Genomic DNA, 17722 nt, shown 5'->3' with positions numbered 1-17722 from the left:
GTTGCAGGCAGGACGTTCCACACCCCTACTACTCTCTGAGTAAAGAAACTGCCTCTGACATCTGTCCTATATCTACTACCCCTCAATTTAAAGCTATGTCCCCCTCATGTTGGTCATCACAATCCAAGGAAAGAGACTCTCATTGTCCACCCTATCTAACCCTCTGACTATCTTATATGTCTCTATTAAGTCACCTCTCAGCCTACTCCTCTCTAACGAAAACAACCTCAAGTCCCTGAGCCTTTCCTCGTAAGACCTTCCCTCCATACCAGGCAACATCCTAGTAAATCTCCTCTGAACCCTTTCCAAAGCTTCCACGTCCTTCCTATAATGTGGTGACCAGTACTGCACGCAGTATTCCAGGAGCGGCCGCACCAGAGTTTTGTACAGCTGCAGCATGACCTCGTGGCTCTGAAACTCAATCCCCCTACTGATATAGGCTAGCACACCATATGCCTTCTTAACAGCCCTATTAACCTGGGTGGCAACTTTCAGGGATTTATGTACCTGGATGCCGAGATCACTCTGTTCATCTACACTACCAAGAATCTTGCCATTAGCCCAGTACTCTGCATTCCTGTTACTCCTTCCAAAGTGAACCACCTCACACTTTTCCGCATTAAACTCCATCTGCCACCTCTCAGCCCAGCTCTGCAGCTTATCTATGTCCCTCTGTATCCTATAACATCCTTCAGCACTATCCACAACTCCACCGACCTTCGTGTCATCTGCAAATTTAATAACCCATCCTTTACTGACCTCTTCCAGGTCATTTATAAAAATGACAAACAGCAGTGGCCCCAAAACAGATTCTTGCGGTACACCACTAGTAACTGAACTCCAGGATGAACATTTGCCATCAACCACCACCGTCTGTCTTCTTTCAGCTAGCCAATTACTGATCCAAACCGCTAAATCACCTTCAATCCCATACTTCCTTATTTTCTGCAATAACCTACCCTGGGGAACCTTATCAAACGCCTTACTGAAATCCATATACACCACATCAACCGCTTTACCCTGATCCACCTGTTTGGTCACCTTCTCAAAAAACTCAATAAGGTTTGTGAGGCATGACCTACCCTTCACAAAACCGTGTTGACTATCGCTAATCAACTTGTTCTTTTCAAGATGATTATAAACCCTATCTCTTATAACCTTTTCCAACATTTTACCCACAACCAAAGTAAGGCTCACAGGTTATAATTACCAGGGTTGTCTCTACTCCCCTTCTTGAACATGGGGACAACATTTGCTATCCTCCAGTCTTCCGACACTATTTCTGTCGACAAAGACAACATAAAGATCAAGGACAAAGGCTCTGCAATCTCCTCCCTGGCTTCCCACAGAATCCTAGGATAAATCCCATCTGGCCCAGGGGACTTATCTATTTTTACACTTTCCAAAATTGCTAACACCTCCTCCTTGTGAACCTCAATTCCATCTAGCCTGGTCGACTGAACCTGAGTATTCTCCTCGACAACATTGTCTTTCTCCAGTGTAAACACTGACGAGAAATATCCATTTAACGCTTCCCCTATCTCCTCTGATTCCACACACAACTTTCCACTACTATCCTGTATACCGGCACAATGGAAAAGATTCAGGCTTCTCACCAGCTCAGGACCTCCGGAAATCTGAGTGCCAACTGGCAGACAATCAAGCTTTACGTCGAAGAATCAGATCTCAATGGTGCATCTGATGCACGGAAGATTGCTCTTTTCTTCACCATAGCGGGTGATCATGCCTTGGAAATATTTAACTCCTTTCACTTTGTCGAAGACCAGGACAAGACAAAGTTTCAGACCATCCTGGACAGGTTTGACAGCCACTGTGAGGTGGACACCAACAAAATCTTCGAGCGCTACATATTCAAGCAGCGATTGCAAGGTAAAGACGAATCCTTCAACTCATATTTAACTAACCTTAGACTGCCAGCGCAATCCTGCAACTTCGGTGATATCACTGACTCCATGATCAGAGACCAAATCGTTTTTGGAGTTCACTCTGATCCTCTGAGAGAGCAGTTACTGAAGTATATGACCCTGCCAGTCGCGATTGAAACAGGCACAGTGTAATGAGCATGTTAAAAATCGCTATTCCCAGAAAATGATAAACTAGCCTCCCATGAGGCGGAGAGTGTGCAGGCCATCTCCCGGATGCAGCGCCTTAACATTGACGAAAGCGGCCATTTTGCGCGCTCTTCCCGGGGCCCGACGCATGCGCGATGTGAACGGGATAAGAAGCGGCCGAAACCCGCACCGTGCAGGTGCAGACGTCTGAGAACGGCACCGCGCATGTGCAACGACGCACAGAGCGTCAGGACGCCGACGTCATGACGTGTTCGAACTGTGGCTGCGCCCAATTAAAGAAACACTGCCCTGCAAGAGGCAGACGCTGTTTAAACTGCGGGAAGCCAGGCCACTATGCAGCCCTGCGCAGGTCTGCACCACCAGTCAGGAGCTAGCGTTCCCAATTCCGACGACAGCGCATCCGGAGTGCGCAACAACGCCTACAGGATTCTGATCCCGGCAGTGCAATGGATCCAGATGCTGAATGCCTGGACAACGCCTACCGTGTGGGCATTATTACAACGTGTGAATATGCCACACCAGACACATCGCAAGTCCAGTCAATCCTAGCTGTGGATTCCGAGGACGAATGGCGAGCAGTGATGAAGGTCAACCACTGCCCCATCCAGTCCAAGCTGGACACAGGTGCCTCTGCCAACCTCCTCTCACAGGCAGACTTCAGACGCATTAAGAAGCCCCCCCAAGGTCCTTCCAGCTGCCTGCAAGCTCCTGGATTACAACGGGAATGCCATCACGGCACTGGGATCCTGCCATCTACACATATCCAACCGACACACACAAGCACGGTTACGCTTTGAAATTGTTAAGCCAGACAGGGCATCCCTACTAGGTGCGCAAGCCTGCAAGCAGCTGAACCTCATTCAAAGGGTTTACACCACGACATCCTCCCATGTGGATCTTCAGGCCAGCATTGAGGACATCCTCGCCCAGTATCCAGATGTGTTCAACGGGATGGGCACGCTGCCGTATCGATACGAGATTCTGCTACGACCTGATGCCAAGCAAGTGGTCCATGCACCACGATGAGTCCCTGCTCCACAGAGGGAGCGCCTGAAGGCACAGCTCAAGGATATTCAGCAAGAGCAGACGCATAGCCCGGCAAGCTGTCTACTGGCGCGGCATCAGCCAGGACATCATGAATATGGTCCTGAACTGTGCTACCTGTCAGCGGTTCTAACCAGCGCAGAGCAAGGAGACGCTCCAACAGCATAACATGGTGACCTCTCCGTGGTCCAATGTTGGCATCGACCTCTTTCTCGAATTACCCAAAGGTGCTGAAACTCCCGGACCTCACCTCTTGGACCGTTATCAAAGCCAATCACCATCATGAGCGACAATGGCCCGTGCTTTAACAGTCGAGAATGGTCCACGTTTGCCAGGTCATACAATTTCCAGCATGCCACCTCCAGTCCGCACTATCCAATGGAAAAGTTGAGAAAGGGGTGCACATTGTGAAGCAACTCATCTGCAAGGCTGCCGACTCTGCTTCCGACAAACACCTTGCATTGCTCGCACACAGGGCGACTCCGCTGTCCACTGGCATGTCGCCGGCTCAACTGCTGATGAACAGGGACCTGCGGACGACGCTTCCAGCCATAAACCTGCCCAACCTGGATCACCTCCCGGTGCTGCAGAAGATGCAGCAGCTCAGAGACCGTCAAAAGCAGGGCTATGGTGCCCATGCCGCCGACCTGGCCATGCTATCCCCGACAGACACTGTCAGGATCAAGATACCGGATGGTGGGTGGTCTGCCCGGCTGTCGTTGTTCGACAGGCCGCGCCCTGCTCTTATGTTGTACGTATGGCTGATGGCTCCATCGTGCGAAGGAATCGACGGGCACAGCGCAAAGTTGCCTGCCCACAACCACTTTCTCCTCCATTTCCATATGTTGAATTGCCACCTCCTGATACCTCGCACCACGAGGCCACCAGTCAGGCTTCCAGCCCGCCTGACATGGCGCCTTTGTCCCCTTCACAACCTCTCCGGCGGTCGACCAGGATCAGACGCAAGCCTCAGAGACTGGACTTGTTTTGGTTGCTCTGTTCTGTTGTCCTCCGTCAGTCACGTTAGACAGACACATTCACATGTAAATACACTCACATACGCCAACTGTGTTAATAGTTCAAAGTCTGGAGCATCTTTTACTCAAAACTGCATTAAGTGTTATTCCAAATTACATAACACACTTCCCATTCTGCAATAAGTGAATGGGGCTTCATGTCGGGCCTGGTCCTGAGGCTGCTGTTAAACAACAATACAGGGGCTTCAACACCCTGCAGCACTCTGAAAGAATTCAAAGACATTGTGTTGTCAGCGCGTCACTGTCCTAAACCCCGCCCCTTTGCCAAGCCCCGCCCCCTCTGCCAAGCCCCGCCCCTCTGCCAAACCCCGTCCCTTTGCCAAGCCCCGCCCCCTCTGCCAAACCCCGCCCCTTTGCCAAGCCCCGCCCCCTCTGCCAAACCCCACCCCTTTGCCAAGCCCCGCCCCCTCCGCCAAACCCCGCCCCCTCTGCCAAGCCCCCGCCACCTCTCCCCGCCCCCTTTGCCAAACCCCGCCTCTTTACCAAACCGCCCCCTCTGCCAAACCACGCCCCCTCTGCGAAATCCCACCCCTCTACTAAACCCCGCCCCCTGCCAAACCCCGCCCGCTCTCCCCGCCCCCTCTGCCAAACCCTCCTCTGCCAAACCACGCCCCCTCTCCTAGCCGCCTCTACCAAACCCCGCCCCCTCTGCCCAACCTCCCCCTCCGGCAGACCCCGCCCCCCTCCGGCTGACCCCGCCCCCCTCCGGCAGAGCCCTACCCCCGCCCCCGGCGGACCCTGCCCCTTCCGGCAGACCACGCCCCCCTTCCGGCAGACTCCGCCCCCTCCGGCAGACCCCGCCCCCTCCGGCAGACCCCGCCCCCTCTGCCCAACATCCCCCTTCCGGCAGACCCCGCCCCCCTCCGGCAGACCCCGCCCCCTCCGGCAGACCCCGCCCCCTCTGCCCAACAGCCCCCTTCCGGCAGACCCCGCCCCTTCCGGCAGACCCCGCCCCCCTCCGGCAGACCCCGCCCCCCTCGCGCTGCACTCTGGGACAGCCGCCATGTTCTGATGCCGGAGCCGCCGTCAGCAGAGGCCGAGGCTGCGGAGAGAGCGGGAGGCCCGGCAGCGGCGGCAGGCCCGGCAGCCACTCGGAGCGGCGCCATGGCGACTCGGGAGGGCAAGCTGTCGACCACCGAGAGGGTGGTGAAATGTGAGTGAGCCCGGGGCGGGAGCCGGGCTGCGGCCCGCGATCCGGCAGCGTGAGAGGGGAGGAGGGAGGAGGGGGGGTGGAGGGGCTGAGGGGGGGTGGAGGGGGTGGAGGGGCTGAGGGGGGGTGGAGGGGCTGAGGGAGGGGGGGGTGGAGGGGCTGAGGGAGGAGGGGGGGTGGAGGGGCTGAGGGAGGAGGGGGGGTGGAGGGGCTGAGGGAGGAGGGGGGGGGTGGAGGGGCTGAGGGAGGAGGGGGGGTGGAGGGGCTGAGGGAGGAGGGGGGTGGAGGGGCTGAGGGAGGAGGGGGGGGGGGGAGGGAGAGGGGGGGGGGTGGAGGGGCTGAGGGAGGAGGGGGGGGGGGAGGGGCTGAGGGAGGAGGGGGGGGGAGGGGCTGGGGGAGGAGGGGGGTGGAGGGGCTGAGGGAGGAGGGGGGGTGGAGGGGCTGAGGAGGAGGAGGGGGGTGGAGGGGCTGAGGGAGGAGGAGGGGGGTGGAGGGGCTGAGGAGGAGGAGGGGGGGGTGGGGGGTGGAGGAGGGGTGAGGGAGGAGGAGGGGGGGGTGGAGGGGCTGAGGGAGGAGGAGGGGGGGGGTGGAGGGTCTGAGGGAGGAGGAGGGGGGGTGGAGGGTCGGGGGGGTGGAGGGCTGGGGGGTGGAGGGGGTGAGGGAGGGGGGGGGGGGTGGAGGAGCTGAGGGAGGGGGGTGGAGGAGCTGAGGGAGGGGGGTGGAGGAGGCGGGGAGGGGGGGGGTGGAGGAGCTGAGGGAGGGGGGTGGAGGAGCTGAGGAGGGGGGTGGAGGAGCTGAGGGAGGGGGGTGGAGGAGCTGAGGGGGGGTGGAGGAGCTGAGGGAGGGGGGTGGAGGAGCTGAGGGAGGGGGTGGAGGGCTGAGGGAGGGGGGGGGTGGAGGGGCTGAGGGGGGGTGGAGGAGGAGGGAGGGGGTGGAGGAGGGGGGGGGGGTGGAGGGGCGGAGGGGGGGTGGAGGAGCTGAGGGAGGGGGGGGATGGAGGGGCTGAGGGGGGGGATCGAGGGGTGAGGGGAGGGGGGGTGGAGGGGCTGGGGGGGCTGAGGGAGGGGGGTGGAGGGGCTGAGGGAGGGGGGTGGAGGGGCTGAGGGAGGAGGGGGGGGTGGCGGCGAGGGTGAGGAGGGGGGTGGAGGGGGGGGCTGAGGGAGGAGGGGGGTGGATGGGGGGCTGAGGGGGGGGGGGGGGGGAGGGGGTGAGGGAGGGGGGGGGTGGGTGGAGGGGCTGAGGGAGGGGGGGGGGTGGAGGGGCTGAGGGAGGGGGGTGGTGGAGGGGCTGAGGGAGGAGGGGGTGGAGGGGCTGAGGGAGGAGGGGGGTGGAGGGGCGGGGGGTGGGGAGGGGGGAGGAGGGGCTGAGGGAGGGGGGGATCGAGGGGCTGAGGGAGGGGGGTGGAGGGGCTGGGGGTGTGGAGGGGCTGAGGGAGGGGGGTGGAGGGGCTGCGGGAGGGGGGGTGGAGGGGCTGAGGGAGGAAGGGGGTGGATGGAGGGGCTGAGGGAGGGGGGTAGGTGGAGGGGCTGAGGGAGGGGGGTAGGTGGAGGGGCTGAGGGAGGGGGGTTGGGTGGAGGGGCTGAGGGACGGGGGGGTGGGTGGAGGGGCTGAGGGAGGGGGGGTGGGTGGAGGGCTGAGGGAGGGGGGTGGGTGGAGGGGCTGAGGGAGGGGGGGTGGGTGGAGGGGCTGAGGGAGGGGGGGGGGGTGGAGGGGCTGAGGGAGGGGTGGAGGGTGGAGGGGCTGAGGGAGGGGTGGAGGGGCTGAGGGAGGGGTGGAGGGTGGCGGGGCTGAGGGAGGGGTGGAGGGGCTGGGGGGGGTGGAGGCGCTGTGGGGGGGCTGAGGGGGGTCCTGACCCTACCACAGGGTGATTTTGTTTCCTAACTTTTCCCCTTTGCAGCAATTCCAAACTCTTTCATTGGTTGTCAAATATTCCAGTGAAAAGCAAGGTATAAATGCTTTCTGTTTGATTTCTGGGGCAGCATGGTGGTTAGCATAAACGCTTCACAGCTCCAGGGTCCCAGGTTCGATTCCCGGCTGGGTCACTGTCTGTGTGGAGTCTGCACGTCCTCCTCGTGTGTGCGTGGGTTTCCTCCGGGTGCTCCGGTTTCCTCCCACAGTCCAAAGATGTGCGGGTTAGGTGGATTGGCCATGATAAATTGCCATTAGTGTAAGGTTAATGGGGGGATTGTTGGGTTACGGGTATACGGGTTACGTGGGTTTAAGTAGGGTGATCATTGCTCGGCATAACATCGAGGGCCGAAGGGCCTGTTCTGTACTGTACTGTTCTATGTTCTATGTACCCTGCACATCTGTCTGTGCGGAGTCTGCACGTCCTCCCCGTGTGTGCGTGGGTTTCCTCCGGGTGCTCCGGTTTCCTCCCACTGTCCAAAGATGTGCGGGTTAGGTGGATTGGCCATGATAAATTGCCCTTAGTGTCCTAAAAAATAAGGTTGATGGGGGGGTTGTTGGGTTACTGGTATAGGGTGGATACGTTGACTTGAGTAAGGTGATCATTGCTCGGCACAGCATCGAGGGCCGAAGGGCCTGTTCTGTGCTGTACTGTTCTATTCTATTCTAACAATTAGTTTGTCCTGAGCCCTAAGCCAAAAGATTGCCCACGCCACATAATGCTAGCTGACACTATCGAGGGAGTGTCATATTGTCAGCTGTGCTTGTTGTAGGCTGAATAGTGCAACTGAGGCACTGTCTATTCCCTTGGTATGATCAAAAAGATCTCACTGCACTATTCAAAAACCCAGTGGTGTTTTATCAATTTCCTGGCCTGCATTTACTCTCACAATCCCCAAAAACAGATTGCTCATTAATCTTGTGGAACCTTGATGCTTTATTTAAATTGCTGATCACATTAATTTGCATCTTGCGTTGCTGACAATGTACCTGGGTGTTCCGATTGAGGTTTCACCCACCCTTCAGCGAACAGGACAAATTATAGCCTTGGCAAACCGCAACCCCACAAAATTCACAGAGCAAGCCTCAGAGTTAAAAATGGGAAACGGAAGTGTTTTGTCCGGACTCTTGGTTTGAATCAGGAGTTTGGTCTCTAATGGCTCTAAATGGGACAGTGATGTTTACAGCGCCTCAAGGCACTGAATGAAATGATGATGAAGTCTGCAGCAGTTGTGCTCAACGTTGAGATTTTGTTGCAGGCCCATCTGCTTTGGGAAGCTGCTTGCTTTATTCTATAATTATGGTTTGGTGACTTTGCTCCTGTTGTATAACATTTGTTGTAAACTACTTGTGCGTGTGCTGAAGCAAAGCCCTTGTTTACGAAACAGCAAACAATCACGATGGTCCAGTGCTTGTGGGTAATGCAGTCTGATGTGTGGCTAGAAAGTTCATGTTTTTATCTTGGTATTTTCCATTTTGACCAATTAACTTGGCAGAGACAAATCTGGAGGGGATGATGCTTTCAGTTCAAATATCCCAGTTTTCTTCTGTTTTACTTACAGTTCTGTTTCCCAGAGCGATGGTGCCCCTTTAATCTTGCTATGCTGAAAGTAACTAGATTCGGAAACCCCCCCCTCACCCGGGCCAAGCAGATCATGTTGCCTGGAAGATTTGCGTGCCAAACCTGTGGAGTGGTTTTCCAGGGTTGGGCAGCGCTTGAGTTAGCTTGGACTCAGCCTGTGCAGCTTGATGAGCGTCTGCGGGATCCTTCCCAAAAATGACGCTTCAGGATGCAAGAGCCACATGGGATTGTCCCAGTCACGGCAATAACATTTATCATTCGACTTGAGGGCGAGGCCATTGCTTCTGTTCAATACAGTGAGGGAGTCGTGTGAAACTTTTTAATACCTCCGGCTTGTCCTCAGTCTGTGCTGCTCTGGTTGAAAGTAGTAAAGACATTTGTGATTCCGAAAACATCAGTGAACGGGCAGAGACATAACTTGAGCATGGATCTGTGCCTTCAGGCGAGATGTGGCGAATATGGAGGGTGGCCAGATAATACTGAGGGTATGCAATTGTGCTTTTTTAGCAAAGCAAACTGAAACCATTTTGATTTCTCAGATTGGAAGTGCCATGTCTGTGCGCCCCAGATAACCAGCAGGATTGTATTCTGCGAGCAGATGTTTTCTATTATTTTACACAAATGGTCTGTCAGTATTGTTTTTTCATTTCGTGCGTACTAAATACAGATTCCGAAACAAGTATATTGTGTATTTATCACTGCTTTAAACATGATGTAGGGCAGCTTATAATTACTGTAATCAGTGACAGATGAACCTCGGATATTGTTCCCATACATTGTTTCATTTTTTTCCAGAATTGAAGTCCATCGTAAAGTTTGCTTTGCTGTGCTCTTTTACGTTCACATCCTTGTGCTTTTCTTTTAAATGGTTAAACATATTTAAATTTCTCTTCTTTGCATCACCAAAATCGGTCAAATGAACTGAAGGCGGCAAGAAATGCTGCAGCGGGCTCCAGTGAGCCTCAAAGACCAGACATTCCCAAGTCTGATTCTGGCTCTGCTGAGTTAGCTGATCTTGCTGGGGGCAGCAGGTGAGCTGCTACTATTAGCTTCCAACATCCCTGCGCCAGGAAGGGGGAGGGGAATGAGGCAGACTTCCAACTCCTTGTGGCTGTCTAGAGACCTTGCTGGAAAATGTGTGTTAGAACATAGAACAGTACAGCACAGAACAGGCCCTTCGGCCCTCAATGTTGTGCCGAGCCATGATCACCCTACTCAAACCCACGGATCCACCCTATACCCGTAACCCAACAACCCCCCCCATTACCTTACTTTTATTAGGACACTACGGGCAATTTAGCATGGCCAATCCACCTAACCCGCACATCTTTGGACTGTGGGAGGAAACCGGAGCACCCGGAGGAAACCCACGCACACGGGGAGGACGTGCAGACTCCACACAGACAGTGACCCAGCCGGGAATAGAACCTGGGACCCTGGAGCTGTGAAGCATTTATGCTAACCACCATGCTACCCTGCTGCCCTAAGTTTAGAACAGGATTCGTGCTTTGCTGTGATCAAGTAACTCTTGATAGCTATCCATGATCACAGGGTTCCCAGCACCCATGGAAGAGGACCCAAACGAGTACCAGCAGCACACAGGGAACTTTGATTAATATTAACAACACACCCCCCCCCCCCCCCACTCTTGAAATTCTTTGAAGGGGTAACCAGTTCAGTTGACAAGGGGGAGCCAGTCGATGTGGTATATTTGGACTTTCAGAAGGCGTTTGACAAGTCCCGCGTAAGAGATTATTGTGCAAGATTAAAGTGCATGGGATTGGGGGAAATGTATTGAGGTGGATAGAAAACTGGTTGGCAGAGAGGAAACGAAAGAGTAGGGGTTAATGGGTCCTTTTCAAATTGGCAGGCAGTAGTAACCAGTGGGGTCCCACAAGGATCAGTGCTCAGACCCCAGCTGCTTACATAGAACATTACAGCCCTCGATGTTGTGCCGACCTGTGAAACGACTCTAAAGCCCATCTACACTATTCCCTTATCCTCCCTTTGTTTATCCAATGAACATTTAAATGCCCTTAATGTTGGCGAGTCCACTGCTGTTGCAGGCAGGACATTCCACACCCTGGATGAGGGAACAAAATGTAACATCTCAAAGTTTGCAGATGATACCAAGTTGGGTGGGAGGGTGAATTGTGACGAGGATGCAGGGATCCTACAGCAAGATCTGGACAGGTTGGGCGAGTGGGCAAACCAATGGCAGATGCAGTATAATTTTGATAAGTGTGAGGTTATCCATTTTGGAAGCAAAAACAGGAAGGCACATTACTACCTGAATGGTTGTAAATTGGGAAAGGGTAGTGTGCAGCGGGACCTGGGTGACCTTGTGCACCAGTCGTTGAACGATGCAGCAGGCGGTAAAGAAGGTATGTTGGCCTTCATTGCAAGAGGTTTCGAGTATAGAAACAGTGATGTGTTGCTGCAATTGTACAGGGCCTTGGTGATCTTGTGTATAGATTGCCTGCTCTGCTACAGAGACTATAATTCAAAAGTACACCATTGGCTGACAAGTTCTTGGGGGTAGGAGACAGGAAAGACCCTCATCAAATGCAGTTCCATCAGCTGGTCGCATCTCGGTTCATTTGTATTCTTCTGATTTGCTGATGTTGAAAATATATCTCCTGATTTGAATTGATGGGGGTGGCACAGTGGTTAGCACTGCTGCCTCACAACACCAGGGACCTGGGTTCAATTCCGCCCTCGGGTGCCTGTCTGTGTGGAGTTTGCACTTTCTCCGTGTCTGTTCTTCGGGTGTTCCGGTTTCCTTCCACGGTCCAAAAATGTATGGGTTAGGTGGATCGGTCATGATTTAAAAACAAAATTGCCCCATGGTGTCCATAATGTTAGGTGGGGTTACGGGGGTAGGGTGGAGGCGTGGGCTTAAGTAGGGTGCTCTTTCCAAAGGCCGGTGCAGACTCAATTGGCGAAATGGCCTCCTGCACTGTAAATTCTATGATCCTATGAATTGGAATTCTGTCATTTACAAATTTTTCAAAAGTTGAGAAGAAAATTAAATCGTATGCTTCAGGTTTTTTTGGGGGGAGGTGGGAATAAGTACACCGGCTTTTCTGCAGTGTGTCGCGAAAGGTTGTGGATGATAGAAACGTTACAATAACATGTATGAACTTGACCTTAAAATTGTGACTTTTCCAGTTGAAGCAGTGGCTCAAAGATATCTTTGTATCTCTTAAAGTTATGATGCTTCCATTGATTTGAAAACTGGTTCCAAATTGAATTATTGAGCTGTTAATTTAATGCTGACAGTTTTGGTTCGGTGACCAGAGTAAGTTAGAGATGGGAAATGAGTTGCGTTGTTTTTCAAAACATAAACTAAGCTGCAATAGAGCTCTGAAAGGTAAACATTACACCACGATTGAAGATAATTACAGGCAACAAAGCATCCTTTGTTTATACCTCTTTGAAGCGTGTAATTAAAAGAGCTCTGTGGGACAGAGTTCACAGTTTGTTGGGAAAAAATGTAGAATTGTGCAACATAAAATCGGGCAAGGAACCTCTGCTTGGGATGCCTCACTCCCGTGGCCTGCTCCCCACAGCTGCCTTGATAACTTCTTATTGTCCCCTTTATGCTTTCCAGGTCTCGCAGAGAATTAGCTTTGAGATGAGATAGAACATACAGTGCAGAAGGAGGCCATTCAGCCCATCGAGTCTGCACCGACCCGCAAGCCCTCACTTCCACCCTATCCCCGCAACTCAATAACCGCTCCTAACCTTTTTTGGTCACTCAGCGCAATTTAGCATGGCCAATCCACCTAACCTGCACGTCTTTCGACTTTTGGAGGAAACCGGAGCACCCGGAGGAAACTCATGCAGACACGGGGAGAACATGCAGACTCTGCACAGAGAGTGACCCAGCGGGGAATCGAACCTGGGACCCTGGCGCTGTGAAGCCACAGTGCTAGCCACTTGTGCTGCCCACTTTGCAAGGAAAGTAATTTGTCAACAGTCCCATGCACTCCAACAGGGCTTAAATTTCCAAAATAAGGTTCATAGATAGAAAAATGGTTCCATGATTTAAAAAAATCTTTAAATATAAGTAATAAAACTCGGGCGATTCAAATTGTACGTGCCCTTCTTCATTCTTCAAATAAAGATTTATTCCCTTTTTCTACAGTTTCTAGCAGACTGCTTGCACTGGGAGCAGGTTCAGGTACTATAATCTTTTTCAAAAATTCCAATTAAGAGGCAATTTAGCGTGGCCAATCCACCTACCCTGCACATCTTTGTGTTGTGGGGGTGCGACGCAGACACAGGGAGAATGTGCAAACTCCACACGAGCAGTGACCCAGAGCCAGGATCGAAGCTGGGACCTCGGCGCCGTGAGGCAGCAGTGCGAGCCACTGCGCCACCCACTGTGGCACCATAACAGATCTCAACCTCTGGGGATTAGTTAGGCTCGGGGACAATAGAAGGCTTAGCACTGCCGCCTCACAACTCCAGGGTCCCTGGTTCAATTCCGGCCTTGGGTGACTGTCTATGTGGAGTTTGCACTTTCTCCTCGAACCTGCGTGGGTTTCCTCCGGGTGCTCGGGTTTCCTCCCACAATCCAAAGATGTGCAGGTTATGTGCATTGGCCATGGTCAATTGCCCCTCTGTGCCCAAAAGGTCAGGTGAGTTTACTGGGTTACGGGAATAGGCTGGCAGCATAGGCTTAAGCAGAGTGTGCTTTCCAAGGGTTGGTGCACTGAATTCTATGATTTAGCTCGTTGTCTTTTATGTTCCATGGATTTGTTGGAGGAGCGGGACAATCTGTGCTGAGTAAATGGACTGCAGGCTTTATCAGATGGAGGTCTGATGGCTATTGTGCTGATGGGCGCATAGCCTGTGTGTGTCCCTCAGCAATAAATGTACTGTGTGAAAGGACTGGACTTGTTGGCTTCACATCTTTAAAGAAATAAAGTCCGCTGCTCGGGGCATTAACGTCAGAAGATCCAGCACAGATACTACAACTTCTTGTGGGGGGACTAGAACTAGGGGGACACAGTAAGAATGAGAGGTGTTGGATGGGATTTTTGATAGGCAAGGGGGTCAGGGTTATGGTGGCTGACAGGAAAGCGGAGTTGAAACCACAGACAAATCAGCCATAGAACATAGAACAGTACAGCACAGAACAGGCCCTTCGGCCCTCAATGTTGTGCCGAGCCATGATCACCCTACTCAAACCCACGTATCCACCCTATACCCGTAACCCAACAACCCCCCCCCTTAACCTTACTTTTATTAGGACACTACGGATCTTATCGAATGGTGAAGCATGGTTGAAGGGCAGAATGGCCTACTACTGGTCCTGCATTCCATTTCGCCCCACTCAGTTCGAGTTGGTACCGATGCTCCACTCAAACCTCTCATCCTTCCGAACCCTTTATCCTGTCTGACCTCTATGCCTATCTGACTTCCACTTTAATTGATCTTTACTGTTTGTCTCCCTGTGGAAATGGGTTCCACATTCACACCTCTCGCTGGGTGAAGACGTATCTTCTGAATTCCTGATTTGATTTTCTATTGATGGCTTCTGTTTTGCTCTGCCACCAAGGTGGAAACACACTGTGTATCTTTAATTGAAAGCTTTCATAATTTTAAAGGCCCACTGGGCTGCTGTTTAACCTGCTTTTTTCAAGAGGAGAGGGGCCAAGCTTGTCATGCTTTCTGGGCAGGCATTATCCTTGTAAACCTTTTTTGCACCCCCTCCAGTACGTTGATATCCCTTCTGTAATATCAGAACCAGGATTGTACACTGAGGTTCAAAACCAGTTCAGCGCAACCTCTCAACTTTTCATTCCTGTCCCTCGAGACATTAACCCTGTGGTTTTGTTTGTTTTCATAATGGCCTTATTGACAAGCAACACGTTTTTGTGTTGTAAGTCGCAGATCCCATTGTTCCTCATTTAAATTTTTACTGCCTTATTTACAAAATGTACTGCCTAGCACTTTTCCAAGGTCGCACCATTAGAACATAGAACGATACAGCGCAGTACAGGCCCTTCGGCCCACGATGTTGCACCGACATGGGAAGTCAAAAACTAAAGGCCATCTAACCTACACTATGCCATTATCATCCATGTGCTTATCCAATAAACTTTTAAATGCCCTCAATGTTGGCGAGTTCACTACTGTTGCAGGTAGGGCATTCCACGGCCTCACCACTCTTTGCGTAAAAAACCTACCTCTGACCTCTGTCCGATATCTATTACCCCTCAATTTAAGGCTATGTCCCCTCGTGCTAGCCACCTCCATCCGCGGGAGAAGGCTCTCACTGTCCACCCTATCTAACCCTCTGATCATTTTGTATGCCTCTATTAAGTCACCTCTTAACCTTCTTCTCTCTAACGAAAACAACCTCAAGTCCATCAGCCTTTCCTCATAAGATTTTCCCTCCATACCAGGCAACATCCTGGTAAATCTCCTCTGCACCCGTTCCAAAGCTTCCACGTCCTTCCTATAATGAGGCGACCAGAACTGTACGCAATACTCCAAATGCGGCCGAACCAGAGTTTTGTACAGCTGCAACATGACCTCATGGCTCTGTAACTCATTCCCTCTACCAATAAAGGCCAACACACCATAGGCCTTCTTCACAACCCTATCAACCTGGGTGGCAACTTTCAGGGATCTATGTACATGGACACCGAGATCCCTCTGCTCATCCACACTGCTAAGAATTCCTGAATGAATTTCAATATTCTACAATTTTACTGCCATCTTGTGATTTGTTCCATGCGGATAGCGATGAGGACTGTCAGAAGATACAGTAGGATATAGATCGGTTGGAGACTGGGCGGAGATGTGGAGTTTAATCCAGACAAATATGAGATAATGTATTTTGGAAGGTCTAATACAGGTGGGAAATGGCAGAACCCTTAAGATTATTGGTAGGTAGAGGGATCTGGGTGTACAGGTCCACAGATCACTGAAAATGGCAAGCAGGTGGAGAAGGTAATCAAGAGGGCATGCAGCATGCTTGTCTTCAGCTGGGTCATTGAGTGTAAAAATTGGCAAGTCGTGCTCCAGCCATATATTACCTGAGTATTTTTTTCTAATTAAGGGGCAATTTGGTGTGGCCAATCCACCTACCCTGCAGATCTTTGGGTTTTGGGAGTGAGACCCACGCAGACACGGGGAGAATGTGCAAACTCCACACAGACAGTGACCCCGGGGCCGGGATTGAACCTGGGTCCTTGGCACTGAGGCAGCACTGCTAACCATTGCGCCACCCACCACTGCCCCACCATGCCAACCTAGAACCTTAGTTAGGCCACACTTGGAATATACTAGAAGGATGTGGAGGCTTTGGAGAGAGTACAGAACAGGTTTACCAGGATGTTGCCTGGGTATGGAGGGCATTAGCTGTGAGGAGTGGTTGGATATGAGGAGGGGCCTGGACAGACTGGATAGTCAGAAGTTTTTTCCCAGCTTGGAAGAGTCAGTTACATAAGAACTAGGAGCAGGAGTAGGCCATCTGGCCCCTCGAGCCTGCTCCGCCATTCAATGAGATCATGGCTGATCTTTTGTGGATTCAGCTCCACTTTCCGGCCCGAACACCATAACCCTTAATCCCTTTATTCTTCAAAAAACTATCTATCTTACGAGGAGACATAGGTTTTTAAAAAATAAATTTAGAGTACCCAATTATTTTTTCCAATTAAGGGGCAATTTAGAGTGTTCAATCTACCTCGGTTCAATCTACCGAGGATACTGGAAGTCTGCAGAGGGATTTGGATAGGATAAGTGAATGGGCTCGGGTCTGGCAGATGGAATACAATGTTGACTAATGTGAGGTTATCCATTTTGGTAGGAATAACAGCAAACGGGATTATTATTTAAACGATAAAATATTAAAGCATGCCGCTGTTCAGAGAGACTTGGGTGTGCTAGTGCATGAGTCACAGAAGGTTGGTTTACAAGTGCAACAGGTGATTAAGAAGGCAAATGGAATTTTGTCCTTCATTGCTAGAGGGATGGAGTTTAAGACTAGGGAGGTTATGTTGCAATTGTATAAGGTGTTAGTGCGGCCACACCTGGAGTATTGTGTTCAGTTTTGGTCTCCTTACTTGAGAAAGGACGTACTGGCGCTGGAGGGTGTGCAGAGGAGATTCACTAGGTTAATCCCAGAGCTGAAGGGGTTGGATTATGAGGAGAGGTTGAGTAGACTGGGACTGTACTCGTTGGAATTTAGAAGGATGAGGGGGGATCTTATAGAAACATTTAAAATTATGAAGGGAATAGATAGGATAGATGCGGGCAGGTTGTTTCCACTGGCGGGTGACAGCAGAACCTCAAAATAAGGGGAAGTAGATTTAGGACTGAGTTTAGGAGGAACTTCTTCACCCAAAGGGTTGTGAATCTATGGAATTCCTTGCCCAGTGAAGCAGTTGAGGCTCCTTCATTACATGTTTTTAAGGTAAAGATAGATAGTTTTTTGAAGAATAAAGGGACTAAGGGTTATGGTGTTCGGGCCGGAAAGTGGAGCTGAGTCCACAAAAGATCAGCCATGATCTAATTGAATGGCGGAGCAGGCTCGAGGGGCCAGGTGGCCTACTCCTGCTCCTAGTTTTTATGTTCTTATGTACCTATCCTGCACATCTTTGGGTTGTGGGGGTGAAACCCACACAGATACGGGGAGAATGTGCAAATTGCACACGGACAGTGACCCAGGGCCGGGATTCGAACCCGGGTCCTCAGCGCCGTAGGCAGCAATGCTAACCACTGCCACCGTGCTGCCCCTAGGAGACATAGGCTTAAAGTGTGAGGGGCAAAGCTTGGAGATGTGCGAGATAAGTTTTTTTTATACACAGAGGGTAGTGGTTGACTCAACCTCTGTTGGAGGAGGTGGTGGAAGCAGGTATGACAGTGATGTTTGAGGGGCGTCTTGACA

The 17722-nt window shown here is 52.0% G+C and overlaps 1 protein-coding gene across 1 annotated transcript in view; it reads left to right on the top strand.

Moving 5' to 3' along the window:
- Positions 1-5153: 5153 nt before the first annotated feature.
- LOC119956182 (serine/threonine-protein phosphatase 2B catalytic subunit beta isoform) overlaps positions 5154-17722 on the top strand; it is a 102999-nt gene continuing 90430 nt past the window's right edge. The window contains exon 1 of the mRNA XM_038783122.1: positions 5154-5327. Within this exon, the coding sequence (XP_038639050.1) occupies positions 5186-5327 (142 nt within the window). The 5' untranslated portion in view covers positions 5154-5185. The remainder of the gene's footprint in view (positions 5328-17722) is intronic.

Source organism: Scyliorhinus canicula, chromosome 22 (genome assembly GCF_902713615.1).
Source record: "Scyliorhinus canicula chromosome 22, sScyCan1.1, whole genome shotgun sequence".
Taxonomy (NCBI): Eukaryota; Metazoa; Chordata; class Chondrichthyes; order Carcharhiniformes; family Scyliorhinidae; genus Scyliorhinus; species Scyliorhinus canicula.
Note: the sequence above shows the minus strand (reverse complement) of the source record. Positions and strands in the feature narration are given on the sequence as shown.